General features: G+C 40.2%; 1 protein-coding gene across 1 annotated transcript in view; it reads right to left on the minus strand.

Annotated features, from left to right (window-relative positions):
- The window catches only part of SMURF2 (SMAD specific E3 ubiquitin protein ligase 2), a 59964-nt gene that overhangs the window by 21448 nt on the left and 23065 nt on the right, over positions 1 to 15451 (minus strand). The window contains exons 2-5 of the mRNA XM_059864135.1: positions 10921 to 10959; positions 9256 to 9364; positions 2405 to 2538; positions 2162 to 2227 (exon numbers count right to left, since the gene is read on the minus strand). Of these exons, the coding sequence (XP_059720118.1) occupies positions 2162 to 2227; positions 2405 to 2538; positions 9256 to 9364; positions 10921 to 10959 (348 nt within the window). The remainder of the gene's footprint in view (positions 1 to 2161; positions 2228 to 2404; positions 2539 to 9255; positions 9365 to 10920; positions 10960 to 15451) is intronic.

The following is a 15451-nucleotide window of genomic DNA, read 5'->3' on the forward strand; positions in this document are numbered from 1 at the left end:
GCTAAAAGTGCCCCCTTTTCTTCCTCTATTTGAAGACAAGCCAGGGATTTAAGATTAAGTTCTCCTTGGTCCCTGTACCAAGGCATACCCACTGTGCACTTGATTTGTAAGATTATCATCTGCTGAAGGCATCAATTACATTTTAACATTGGTTTGCAATCTTGCATGGTCTCTTAATTTCATAGAGTTTATCACTGGAAGAACTGAGAGTATATTTATAATTTATTCTGCCTTTTACTTATTTTTAATCCAGATTTCTCTACCATCTAACTACTAGAGTGGAATTATCTAGTTCTACTCGGGCTCATTCATCCACTCAATAAAGTTGCATTAGTGAAGAAAAATTAAAATATAAGAAGATTAATAATGACAACTTAAATAGAAAAAGACAGGAGTCTCTGGAATCTTACCAAGGATGCATTAAATTAAAACAGAACCATGACTGAGTAAACTAGACCTTTCTGATGGTATCAACAGAAAACAGAACACAGATTTGCTCTGGGTCTCTGCTGGAACCTGACAAGGTGGTTTTCTGTAGGTTCAGTGCACAATCCAACAGCTCCTGGGGTCAGGGGCAGCCCCAGCAGCATCCCAGGAGAGCCAGAGCTACTTTGGCTGCACCACTTCTCACAGGCACATCAGCTAAAGCCAGCCTGGCAGTCCAGTCTGTGCCCACACTGCTGAATACTTCTGACTACTTCTCCCTAACCAGCTCTCTCTGAAGTCTCTTTGTCATTGCACACCGAAATGGATGTGCCACAGGCCTCCCAGACCTTTCTGCTTTGGGGAGGGGCTTCTGGGTTGTTTTTTTCCCCTTTAATGAATGGCAGCACTGCCCAGCGATGCTGACCAGGATGTGAGTTCATACTCTGGAGGGCAGCATGAGAGCACAGTCCCAGCTCCCAGCACACCTGAACCTGCTCTCCTGTGCACCCAGCTCAGCCCCCCCTCCAAGGGCACCCACAAACAAAGCTGCACACACAGGGATGCTCAGGGGACCAGGGCACTGGAGCAAAGCCAGCAAGCAAACCAAACCCACAGCAAAACACACCCCAGAGAAGTGACTGATTCATCCTTTACTCTTCTGTGCAAGCTCATGTGGAAAATTTAATTGAGAACAGCCTGAAGGGTCAGCAATGCACTTACAAATTCACATTTCTACCATAATTTCACTCCCCTGTGCCACCACACTCTGATCTTAATGCAAGCACTTGCAGATCAGACAGAGACAGATGATTAAAGCAACACCAAGAGTTAAAGTCACAGGTGTTATTCAACAAACACACTTATTTGCTGACTAATATTTCAGAGGTGTTCCCTGGCTGACAGAAGTGCTGTTTGAATATAATTTCAGCCAGGAATTTAACATAAAACTGAGCATTAAAATTTACTTTTCTTTCAATCATGTCCAAATATTCTCATTAACATCTTGCTGTTTGAATAAAGAACTTCCTTATCCTGACCAACTTTTGACTTACATGACCTATTAGAAATGCTGAGAACTGAGAAGGGACCAAACAAAGAACTGAGAATGCACCAGAAAGAGAGTATTTATGAAGTTTTTTGTGGATACTTGCTTTTCAATTTGCCAGCTTCTTTTTGATTCTGAAATTATTTAAAGTTCATGAGTTCACAGAATGACAAAGTACATTTATTGAGGTTGCTGACAGACTTGCTAATAAGCCACGAAAACACAAAATTAATTGATCAAGTCATCCCAGACAGCAATTTTACTTCCTTATAAGCAAGACACTTTTTAGGTTTTCCCCAAAACCTAAAGGAAGCACAGCCTTGCTGGAGCTCTCAATGGCCAAGAATTTTGTGGTCAGTGTTTCAGAGACAACTCACACTCAAACTGGCACCATTCTTTACAGTAAATTTAAAACTTTCTACATTTTTTTTATTATCTATAGTCTCATTTGCCCCAACATTTATTATAATATTTAGTTTGGGGGTTTTTTAGGTGGTTTGAGCATTTTGGTTTGTTTGGTTTTTTTTTTTTTAATTCTCTACCTACATAATTATAGCCTGAGGTCCAAATGGCTCTGGCAGTAGACAGGAGAATTCAATATAGAAAACTGACATGTAGAAGAGTTATTTCTATAGCTACTATAGAAACTAAAGATAAAAAGAGAACTAAAAGATAAAAACCTTTACTCACCTACTATCTGTCCTCTAACAGTATCATTGTCATTTGGCCCAAGCTTGCAGAGATCCAACCTCTGATCTACAAAATGAGGGCACAAAATGTAAATCATACAACCAAACAAAACACCATCACAAACCACCTGGAATACAAAAGCTTCATAAAACCCAGCAAAAACCCAATTAAGCATCGTTTTTCAAAAGCCTGTACATGCAAGCTTGGGCTGAAAGAGAAGAAACCTGTCCTTAGCTTACTTACAACCAGTGTCTTTAAGGCGGTTGATTGCGTTTGAGAGAAGCCTGACGCAGCCCAGAAAACCAGCTCCCTGCTTTTTATGGATTTTCTTGTGATTCCACACGCTGATCGTTATTGAATCCGACTTCCCAATGTATCTGAAAAACGTGGAACAAACAGAACTGTCAGTGGCACTCACTGAACACTTTGATGATGCATCAGAAACCACCCTGGGAGGAAGAAAGATCATCAACCATGATATTAAAAATTTAACACACACTGTAATGGTAAGAGAGAGCAAGTCATCTGCAGGTAGGATGTACACTGGACTTCAATGGAAGCATGTCTCATGGAGGAGCTCACTTGAATACAAACTGCTCTGAAAGCCTGATTTGGGAGGGGGGCACTCATGTGAACTGAAATCTGCTCCAACAGCAACACGAGCAGGCTGCGGGCTAGCCCTCCACCACAGCTCTCTGAGCAGCCACAAACATGCTCAGGCCCATGCCTCAGCCCAGCCTGCCCCAAGGGGACAATGCTTGTGGCATCCCAGCAGTGTCTGGGGGCAGCAGGAGCAGGGACAGCAGCTCCAGTGCAGGGCAGGAGCCAGGAGCTCTTCGGGGCTGCTCCTGCAAGCCCCAGGAATGCAGGGAGCCCCAGCAGCCAGCACTGCCAGGCCAAGCCATCACACAGCTGCAGCTACCCGAGCCCAGGGAGGCTGATCTACCCTCAGTACTGCATGTCTGGGACACACATGACACCTTAGAGCCACACAACTAGGCCACAGGGGCTTGGCAGAGATGTGCCACGTTCCCCTCCTGCCCAGGACTCTCCTCGCAGCATTCCCATGGCCATGCCCGGCAAAGCCTGGGTCTGTGTGCACTGCCTTGGGGAAACCTGGGCACTGCAGGCTGCTTCACTTCTGCTTTTTTTGTTTGAAGCTTTGCTCTTCACAGGCAATTGCTTTGCAAGCTTGTTTTTGTTTTCCAACCTTTCAGAGGACAGTTTCAAAACACTCAAGACAGATCAGTGATTGCCAATACTGAATTATTACGGCTGTTTCAAGTTGAGGGAAATGAATTTGTAACTATGGCTTAGATCCCAAGAATTGCTTGTAGTTCTCTCTTCCCAGACCACAAATTCTGGCCTTAGTTTAGTTCCAAGTGCTTCTTTTTTGTTTGTTTTTGAATGAAAACTGATCAACCAATATCTAAATACATCTCCCCATTGACTGTGGCTTTACTGGCTTTTAAACATCTTAATATTTTCATAAAGATAGAAATGATACTGTCAAGGTTGGCAAACCAAATAATTGAACTAACTGGCATGGCTTAAAATTACAGCTATGATCAGGTTAACACTTCTCCCATTTTTCCTTTTACAAAAAGCAGAACTTGTACAACTTCTTTTTCCCACCTGCAGACAGCAACTGACCCAAGAAGTAGAAGACATAAAAACCTCACAGTTAAAAGTAATCACTGCACATTTACACCAAAACAAAACCAAACCCAAACAAAACACAAAAAAGCACATTAAAAAGCCCCAAAGTTTTTTTGAATAGTGAACTGATTGTGTAATATAAGTCAGATTTTTGGCCTTACAACCTTGACAATGCCAATTTTGCATAAAGAAACGAGATGAAGATGGGTAATCACGTGCACAGTTGCAGTCTACAATGCTTTATGTACTTAAAATAAATTCTTATGAGAACAATTTAGGTGCACTTAAAAATAAAGACTTATCATGACCTGTCTTGAATTTTCCAGTTTTCCTTGTTGCTTTAAAAAAGTCAAAGGTATATGGTTAAACACAATTTCATAACAGAACAGTTTGAATAATATGTAGAACAGCTGAATACACAACACAGTTTCCAAGAATTCCTGTAATGCTTCAGGGTGAGGTTCTCAGGGTTGGGATGAACAGTCACCATCCACACCAAGCAGGTGGGAACTCCACATTCTACTATAATCTATTCTTGATTTTTGCACCCAAAAACCCGGGCTGGTTCACACTTTAAAAGGAAATAAGCACGACAAGCTGCATTTTTCCAAATAAAAATGTCGATTTTTTTTTTTTTAATAAAGGAAGAAAATAAACAGTTAAGTAACATCTAGTTGGCTTTACAGCAAAATGTTTCATCTATATCTCTGCATCATTTCAGGCATAAAAACCCATGGTTGTATTTAGAGAGTGACAGTAGGACGAGCTGACATTTCCAATTCATTTGGTGGATAAGTTACATTTGTTTTACATCATCTGGCAATAAAGTTCCAATATAAAAGCCTGAGCTAGGAATTTTATTTTTTTATTAAAAAAGAATGTTCCAAAAAATAAAGTACAACCAACCAAACCAGTAACAAAAAACCACAACCCCCCATTTTGTGGGATGACTCTCACTTCCTCCTCGTAATTAAAGTTCTTGGAGCTTGTATTTCTTTTTTTTCCTCTATCCTATCAGCAATATCTATTCCACAGCTTCAGGACTTCCACAGAGATAACGAGATTAGCATTAATGAAGTGGAAACACAGAAATGCAATTGCACAGACATTTTGTTGACTTTCATATTTTCTGAATCTTTACAATTAAGACTGTGGTTAAGAACTGCATGTTCAGAAATTTTAATTTCCCTACTCTTAGCACTTCCAAGAAAAAAAAAAATCAAATTAATGCCTTACTAGAAACCTCTAAATTATTTAAATAAAAAATTAGAACACGGGGACAATCGTTATTTTGTCTACCACTGAGGAAGGTTTGGAATTGAGTGACTTTTCATCCCCATGGCATTACATACACTCTCCCTGAAGAGTTCACCTCACTGAGAAATGTGGACTGAAGAAAGTGGAAAAATATATTCCTGAAACAACACACCTCTTCCTGATCACAAGCCAGACATACTCCCTCCAGAAAGAGGGAAAAATGTAGCATCACAAGGTTTGGAAGCCAGGAATTCCCTATTTCTAATCCATGCTGTCACACAGACTGTTTTTATGACCTGGATGAATTACTTGTTTTTTTTCTCCATTTTCCCACTTCTGACTTTTTTTCTAATATAATCTCAGTGTTCTGCTTTGTGCTACCAACAGCTTTCAGACTGGGGAGAAGAGGGTATGAAGAGACAGAATGAAAAATAGCATCCCAATTTTTTCTCTGCCATCTTCATTCACTTCCTTCCCAGCTTTTCCCATCTGTGCAGCAACTGAAGGGTGTTTGAGCCTCTGGGATGGTCCCCAGGACCTGCCAGGGCTGTGGCTGAGGCAGGAACAGGGCAGGGATGGGGCAGTGGTACTCACTGGCTGCTGCAAAGGGCATCAGCTTCATCCAATGGGCCTCAAACCCCAATGTGCAGAAGGAAAAGGAGTTGCACAGAGCTGTTTGATGGCTCTCTAGGAGATAATCTAGGATGGGATTGTCTAGAGCAGCACTAGGCAGAGCTGCTGCCTTCTCTCCCTGAGAAAAATCCAGGATCCTTAGCATTAACCAGACAAAACAGAGTCAGAGGATTGGGGGGAAAAAGTGAATCTGCCATGGCAGTGCAGCAGCCTGAGGATGTGAAGGCACCAGAGAGCAGCAGAACCTGCAGTGAGGAGATTTTGGGAAGAGGAGAAGTTATTTCTGGGAGTTGGGTGAGGTTCCTTTGGAGAGAGATCCCAAAGGAGAAGAGGAGCCTAGGGGTGAGGACTTGAGGGGCACAGACTAAAGCTGGGACAGGAGCAGCTTTTGGTGGAGATGATGGCACAAACACCTTTCAGAGAGAAAGAGGGGATGGGACCTGCTGTGCCTTAAGGGCAGGGGCTGCTGGGGAGGCTGGGGCAGACTGGGCAGGGCAATGTGGAGAGGTCTGGCTACCACAGGAGGGAAGAGAGGGGAAGGAAGAGAAAAAGGGGATTTAAGTTCCTGAACTGCTGGTTTAGGTAGTTTAGTTCTGAAGGCAAGAAGGTTGTAAATGTGTCAAGTCTGGTTATTCAAAAGCTCTGAGGAAAGGCCTGAACAATAGGGAAAACACAAACAAGACTGAAAATAAGGAAGGGAAATACATCCAGGGCAAGCATGGTATTTTACTGACATTAAACTACATCCAGACAGCAACTATTTGGCAATTTCTTTCTGGAAAGTCTCCCAGATTTTCCCTCTCTACACACACACACCCATCTAGGCTGAAGAATCCAAGCAGCTAATTCAACCACTTCCTTTTCACACTAAGATCTGAATTAAGAACCACATAAGGCAGAAGCCAACTCCTTTTTGCTCTTTAGAGCACTGCAGAAGTTCTAAAAAATTCTTATACAGAAGAATATCTACTTATGCTGAATCAGGTTAGCAAGCTACAAAATTCTCTTGGAATTAGCAACTTAATTCAGACATTACTGCATGAATATATTAGAACAGCTCCATCTGACTGTGCCATTTGCATCTGCCACCATATGGTACACGAAAAAATTATCTTAATATCTGGTGCAGATGAAAAGCTGAGACCTGACACTGAGTATACTATACAGTACAAAATTACCTGGCAATAGCAGCCAGGTAGTGAGTTGTTGTACCAAAGAGATTTAATCTTTTACTGCTGTTTTAAATAGGAAATGAAGATAATGTGACTGATGTTTATAAATGGAAATATATTTCCCTAGAGTAAGGAATAACAGGTGACACTATAAAAGGGGTTAAATTATTATGAAGAAAATTTGGAGAGGGAAAGGATTATTTTCTAATAACAAGGCCTGACACCACACTGAATTTTACTTTGGATTAGAAATACTGGATACACTTCTGTCATCAGGGAATTCAACAGCCAGAATCAAACAAAGTCGTTCTCCCTAGAGAACAAGATTTTATATTGAAAATAATACACTAATTCAACAAAATAAATTTTTTTAAGGGAACTTCTCTGAACAAGAAAAAAACAAACCACCACCCACAAAATATACTTCACAAAGGTCTGGATTCCATTGGACAATCCAGCAAGAGATGCTTCAAATCTGCTCAAGCAAAACATTCTGCCAGAACCCCCCTTTTTCTCTCTGCTTTTTATAGTATGTTGTGAATTAAAATCACAGCCTTGGAAAGACAATACAGTAACCAGATACAACATGGCTTGTTCTATAAAACAACCTAAAAATACCTTCTCATCATCCTTCCTTAAAAGTAACAAGCAGAAGGGAATTTTTTCTGAAGATTTTACAGTTTTTTTCCATTACTCTTGTTGTGTATCAACATCCTCCCTCATTTCCCACGTCCTCTCCTTCTTTTCTCCAGAAGGGAATCAAATCATCAGCCCAGGGAGCACTGAGCATCCTTGACAGCCACTCCAGACAACTCCACTGTCCCACAGCACTTCAAACTGGCCAGAACTGGGGCAGCCACAGGGAACCAGTGACTTCCCCACAGAATTCTGACACCTTCCACACAGGATCTCACAGAGTGCCCAACCATGCCCACCCTCTTCCCACAGGAGAGTCCCTTCCTCAGCTGCACAAACATTACAGAAGGATTTGTCCTCAGCCCTGCTGGCAGCACTTCCCACCTTCTATCCCTGGAAAGCTGTGCATTAATGCTCATCAAGAGACCCACCTAATTAAAACAATCAAAGTCTGGGCTTGGTTTCAGGGACTTCTCCTTAGCTCTACTCTGATCCTTGGAGAGGACATGGAAAGGCAAAGGTCTGAAACCTCCATTCTGTATAAATCATTACTTTGATAGGTTTAGTACCATTAAAAAACCAAGTTAACTTCGAATTCTTTCAACTGAAAAGAGAGCCATTTGTTACACGTGAACCTAAAACTTGTTTTGCATCCATTTCTCTAATGAATATGAATTACAGTCTCACATGCAGAATCTAGGCTTGAACTGGGTTTGGACAATAAAACCATAACATTATTATTGCACTAAACTGCCATGATACTTTGTCAAGCAGTGAAGAAAATGTTCTGTATCCTGCACTAACACATCATGAACAAGGACTTCACATATTTAGTCTTGGATATTCAAATAAGGAGTAGATCAAGACATGAGTTTAATCCAGGCCTTTCATATTCTGCTGTGAGACACATCAAGCTGCTTCTCTTTGCTGGGAAAAAGAGGGACAAGAAATTGTCTGTGTACCAATACCAATTTGCTGCAGGTTTGGTGACAGCCAAAGTTAACATAAATATGCTCAAACAGTTTCTAATATTATAGGACAGGGAATGGAGCCATGGGAGAAAAGTCAGAGATCAGAACAGGAGAATACAAACAGTTCATTTCTCTTCCCCATCTTTCATCCCAAGGAAAAAGATAAAGAATAAAAGACAAGGAAAATAAAGCATGCACAGAGACCTACATAAAAATCAAAGCTTTAATAACTCATATTATACAGAAAAATTCTATACTTTAGAAAAAGAGGGAAACCATGACATATATGTGCCATACAGATTCTACTGCTCAGAAGCAACAAAAGGTGCTCAAGTGATGATAACAATAATTCAGAGTGAGAACATTTGGGACAGAAAATGACAGAAAGGAGAGAAAATTGAACAAAAAGCACACAGAGAAAAAGATACTGTAGCACCACAACCAACAAAAACTGCATGAAGAGAAGAGCAGTTGGAGGAAAGCACTGTTAATTACTTGCTTCATTTTAACAAGAAAATACCACAATAAAACAATGCTGTAGTCCATGTAAGCATGCTGCAGACATCAGCACCAGAAAAACAAGCACAGTGTTTAAATTTTGAGGGAAATGAGAAAGTGGAATTTTGCTAGGTGGACTTTTCACTCAAACTAATAAACTCTGGGATACTTTCCAAGTCATACATAGGACAGGATAAAGAATATCTGACATTGTCTGTAATTTAGAGGATTTCACTTCAAACCTTTGGTTATCACTGTTACCACCTACAGGTCATAATGCTGATTCCATTTGGGATCAAGTGTATTCTTCACAGTATCTGTAGAATGGCATTGGCCAGATCCATCCACCACAACCTTAGCAAAGGGATCAGGAAGTCCTACAAGGAAGAAAAGAAAAAAAAGCTATCAAGTGGATCAGGATGCTTTGAAGTCCTTTATCATTGCTCAGTTATTTAATTTTTCATTTGAAGATTTATTTGCCTTTCTCTCATAAATAAGACCTCTACTTTATGAATGGGAATGACGTGACATATTAAGCACAGGAAATGGGAAAATTAGCAATTTATTTCACTGATATGGACTATGAAAAAGTTGTGTAAGTCAAACACATTGGGGGGAAAAAAAAAATCAAAACAACTTAATCTTCCTAATTTAGATTTGAGTAAATTCTCAGTATACGACGAAGCCAAAGGCAGAGAAAACAGAGTTACATTCTTTATATGTTTAAGATCAAATCACAATTTTGGCTGATATTGGTGTAACAGAGAATTGCCTCTAACAGGTTATTTTTGCTTTTAGGATCCACTTGAGGTACTGCTGGCTTTGTGCTCCATTTGCTGCCAGCTCAGCACCTAAGAACCACTGAACACGGGTTCATCTGAACACCAAAAACCAGTGTAAAGGTGCTGAACTCCAGATTCAGGGGTGGAAAGCAGCAGGGGCAGAGTAGCCCACGATGATCAACACCTCCTGCTGAACTGACACCAAGGGATGCTCCCACCCCTGACTACCCAGGTCCTGCCCTTCCCCCTCATCAAGTGCTGTGAGCCAGCTGGAGGAACCAAGGTGGGGAAACATTCATCACATCTGCTGAGGTGCAATTTTGTCCCAGCTGCATTTCAGGTGACTTAGCCAGAGCTGGTCAGGCAGCAGAGGGCTCAGGACAAGTGTCACAGAAAGCACCTGGGGACAAAGGGGTGGGACCTTGGGACATCAGTGCTTCAGCATCACACATTGCATATCCTGAGGGGGTTTTCCAGGCATGATCAAACTGTTTAACACTCAAGAACTTGTAGTCAATACAAAAATTCAGATATAAGCAATGTTTTAGAAGTATCTCAAAGCACAGTGTAATTCTGGATCGTTGCCTCTTCTATTTCTTTCCAAAGCTGAGGTCTGCACTTCCAAATTCTTCCTGCTCCCAGGTGGGAGGTGGCAGGCAGGTGATCTGTGCATGCAAGACACAGGCAATAGCATTCCTTTCTGCCTTCTTCATCTACTTCTTAGCACTTCTTTCAAAACATTATTAAAATTAATTAAAATATAATTTCAGAGTACATCGGCAGTACATGAGGCAGTTATTAATAATTAAGGAGCACATCTGTTTGCTTGACAGAAGGTTCTTGGATGAAAAATGACTTAATAATAAATATATGGCACTAAATTTGAAAAACATGTAATTTGCCTGAGTGGGAAATTTGTTTCCCACTCCCATAAAACAGACAGAGTGTGTCAGTGTTTCAATTATTATTATGATTCTGTGATGAGTGTCACCTAAGACAAAAATAAAAGCCCTGAAATAAAACATCAAAGCCTTCAGCCCCCTACTGCAAATATCTTAACATACTTATCATATGCAAGCATTGGACTATAGAATTTGCATAACATTTATTCCATCTATAAATAAATGTATAAAACTATAACAGCTACTTACGGAAAAAGTCCTTTTTCACCAAGTTTTTTGCACATAGTACTGCAAGAAGAACAGAAATACAAAATTAAGTTACTGACTGGCAACTTTTAAAAAACATTATTTTACCTGTCCAGCACTTCAGAAAAACTTGCTTAAAATAAAACAAACAGAAATGAATTTTTCTCCTTCATCATTTATATTGTAATTGTGAATTAATTCCTGAAAGCTGAGCTGGAAGTGTCACCTTTTAGCAATGCACCTGGAGGCAGATGACAGTGGCAGTGAGATGGCTGTGCTTTCCTCAGGCAATAGTTTCACGTGGCTTCTTTTCCCCCCCCTCAACACTTTTGCCAACTGTGAATTCACCAGACAGGGACCTGGAGCACTCCTGGCTGGTTCACCATAATTAGTGCTGGGACACAAGCAGGGGCTTATGCTCAGTTCTACAGCCCAGCAAAAGCTTCCTTGATCATAAGAAGTAGAACATTAGGCAGCCAAGGCTTTGCTGCTATCCTGCATCCTTAACAAATAAAAGGTTTTACCTGAAAAGCATTTGGGTGGAGCACAGTAACTTCTAAAGCCAGAGTTTTGATGGTTGTAAAGATATCTTTTATTTGTAGCAGCTGATAATTGTTTCAGGCTTTTTTTGTTTGTTTGTTTAAATTAAAAGGAAGGAACATTTGCATTTGTCAACTAAAAATACCCAGGAGAAAACAATCTCCTATGAGAATAAATTTAAATAAACAAATAAATAAATAAAAGGTCAAGGGGGACAAATTTCATATAAAGGTGCCAAGGTACACAAAGAAGACTTCACAAACTGCACCACTGCTCAACTACTATGCTTATCTATTACCACAGGTTTAGTAAGCAGGAAATATTAGATTCCCCCGTGAAACATTAAAATATTTACTGATAACACAAAAGGATTCTTGGGGATTGAGCAAAAGCATGAATTCCCACAGCTAGTATAAAAAAAAAAAAAGGGGGGGGTGGGAAGAGTTATTTGGTTGGAACCTGATGCTGCAAGAGATTCCTCACTATATGATTCCCTTGGATATTTTTCCTGTGAGATCGCCAATATTCATCACTGCCAGGAAATGCAAAGACAGAAAAGTGCATCCAATAATCACATCCCACAGGCACCACCTAAAACCAAACACCATTGGTCAACCTTTCCCCCCAGAACACCCTCCCCCTGATCCTGCAAGGCTCCTGATCCCCAATTTCTGCCTGAATAAAAGCAGGCAGAGGCAATCCATGAGCACTCCCATGGAGATCTCCACAGTCAGGGCAGAGAGGCACCACCCTGGACAGTCTAAACAATGGAATTCATCTTTTCCCAATTTTTACATTCATAAAGATGCTGATTTTAATGAAGCTGCTTTCCACTGGAATTCAGCACTGTAAAATCTGGCTGCAGCTCTGCTCAGGTCTGAGGAGTTTTGGTCCTCCATAAAACACAAGGAGATGCCTATCAGTGGCTGCAGGGAGTCACAGAACAAATCCTTCAGACTGACCACAGGAAAGGGACATGAAAGTTCTCAGGAAAATTTCAGCACAGTAGTTTGATATAAGGGGCTGCTAACAACACTGTTACCCTGAAAAAGAAGTGCCTGGTTCCAGGTTGGTAGCTTCTGGGTTTTTTTAAGGATGATAACAGTAATAAATATAATTTCTCTCCATTCAAAGCACACTGCTAGTCCAAAAGCAGAGCTCCACTTAAGGGATTCACCCAATAATTTCAATCTGAACAGACAAGAGTAACAAAATACTAACAGAGAGTCAAATGTTTCAGGTATTTGATACCCAGCACTCAAGTACATATAGGAAAGAGACTGTCACATCACTGCTCCACAAATCAAATAAAGGTCTTTGGATGGTGTAATAAAAAATCCACAGGTATCAAAGGCTTCCACATGCCCAACAATCTAAAGTTTACTATATCCAGAACTTTGAGAACAACCTAAAGGCATCTGAAAAAGAAGAGGTAATGGAAAAACTGCTTTTGCTGCTCCTTAAGGTTTTATTACACCAAGAATATCCTCAGATGAGTGATAACACAAGAGACATCATCTGCCCAAGAACTGCAATAGGTTATTGCTCACCAGCCACCTTTCATCTAGTGGTGAAAAGCTTCAAGTAAAATAGATGCTTATATAGATGGCAACTTTCTAAAATATCTAAAAATATATATAATTACTGTCACAGTTTTACCCATTACAAGTAATGGGAAGTGTCAAGTGAAGCTGAGGGCTTAAAATCCAATAGTTAAGTCAAAATTCACCTACAGCACAGCACACAGGGTGCTCCTGAAACTGCAGAATGTCCATGACACAAGAGGTTCAACTATTCTTGTGAGAGAAATTGTAATGTTAACTAATTACAAACACTTCTTTTCCAAAAGAAAGCAAGCCTGCCAATGCAATTTAACTGAAGTCTCATTTTTATAAGATTGGGCACATGCAGAGCACACAGACTAATAACTGCTTCCCCAACAATTAGCCATGAGTGAACAAACTAATATTTTTGGCTCAACTTTTCCCTCTCTAGTAACCACATTTAAGGCAAGTCAGATGTCAACCCACTCTGGCTTTGTCAGGTTAACAAAACAGGAGAGATGTTGAGAAAGCTTCCACTAACATCCTCTCTGCCAGGTATTTCTAGGTAAAAAAGTCCAGGTCCCAGGAGCATCAGCTCAACTCAAAGTGAAACAATCTTCCACACACAGAGCTCTCATCTATTTCAGGACTTTTTTTGGACAAAACTTCCCACTGGTGGGAAAAGTACCAGAGTTTATGCTCCACTTTTCTAACAGTTTCAACACTGTATTAAAACCTGTCCTGGATATTCTGATAACCAGCTGATTAATAGTTCCTTGAGAATAAAAGCTAAGGAAGTTTGGTTTCCTATGGATTTATGTTTCATGGTTGACTGAAGGCTGTGGCTGTGGCTTTTCCCCTGGGCATTCAGACAGACCCTCTCCCACGCAGGCTCTCCCTGGGCCAGCAGTGCAGGATCTGCTGCAGCTTGTTCCTCTCGCTGCAGGTCACTGCCAGGGTCTCCTCTTTATCCAGGCAATGATTCTCACTAAACTCACGGGACCTAATTATCTTTGAGCCCTCTATCCTAGGCTCAATTTAAGCTAAAAATTCAAAACCCAGAAAGAACTAGAGGGAGATTTCTTTCCCTTGACAAAGCCAAGTTAAAGCACTGATGATTCTGGACCCAACGCTCATCATTATCAGATCTACACGGCCCCACCACTAATGGATCCTCTGGAGGCACAAGGGCACTGCAGGAGGTTATTTATTACTTGGATGTGCTTGTTTTAAGGCACTTTTTGTTACAATTCTTTTGAAACAAACCATTAAGCTATTTAAACTTGCACTAGAATGCAAACCAATGGCTGCAGATACTGAAAAAGAACAGGGGGGTGTGTTGTACCATAAGTGCATCATCAAATGACATTAATGGCTTCTAGCACACATGTGTAGATCAAGTATTCATTACAGAGTATCAGTGAGTCAATGGATAGCTATGTTTCTGTTTATTACACACTTCCTGGGTAGTCTACAGAAAGGAGAACATTAATATTCCAATGTATATGTGCCAAGACAAACAGCACACCAATTTTACATAGTATACATACATTAAATATTTTTTTTATCATGCTTTATGATCTCATTCTAACATATGCTACTCAGGTCTGCTCACAGAAACATGAAAAGAGCATAATGTTATAAGCTACCCAGTCTCCTTCTCTGACAGCTTTGCTACACAGTCCACAAATATTCAAAAATAGGAATTAAGTGAATCATATTTGCCAATTTCCTTTTTCTTATTTATTATTTCTGTGACTGACAAAGAATGGTTTACTGAAAAATAATTTAACTATTATAAGTAAATGTAAAATATTTAGTATCCCCAAACCCCTGCAATCTGTGTTAGCTATTAAAATTTACAGGCAATTATAGAGGGGGTGAATAATTGGTTCAACTCACATAAAAAATGAAAGGAACTATGACTATTGAAAAGGTCAATTTTATAGAAAGATAAATATTTCCCTCTCATTTTCTGAACTGTTTATTCTTTTCGCTAGTTACTGAAGAATTCTTGTTACAATCACTGCTAACTTTGGAACCATTTTTACAGAAAAATCCAACTTTTAATGACATCAAGCTGTTGTTAGGGAAGGTATCCTATGTTATACATCACCATTGTTTTTTATGAGTATTAAAAAGTATGTTTATTTCAGAATAATAAGTATATCAGTAACACCAGGTCTCCACAGTTAGAGGGAGGAAGAACATGAAGCCCATGAAGTGGAAAGAGAGCTCCAATGCAGGAAGCTTGCACAGAAAACAAGTAAAAAGTGATAAAGATCTATGAGATTTCACAGAATCACCACCTCTCAGACGTGAGCTCAGAGTCTTCAATGATCTATTCACCTCCAAAGGCCGGGTACCACCAGAATGACTGCTGAGGAAGCAACATTAGAGGGAAAGAAAGTGTTATGTGAATTCAAGGAACCCAGACATTTAAGGGCTGT

Source organism: Haemorhous mexicanus, chromosome 20, assembly GCF_027477595.1.
Source record: "Haemorhous mexicanus isolate bHaeMex1 chromosome 20, bHaeMex1.pri, whole genome shotgun sequence".
NCBI classification, from domain to species: domain Eukaryota; kingdom Metazoa; phylum Chordata; class Aves; order Passeriformes; family Fringillidae; genus Haemorhous; species Haemorhous mexicanus.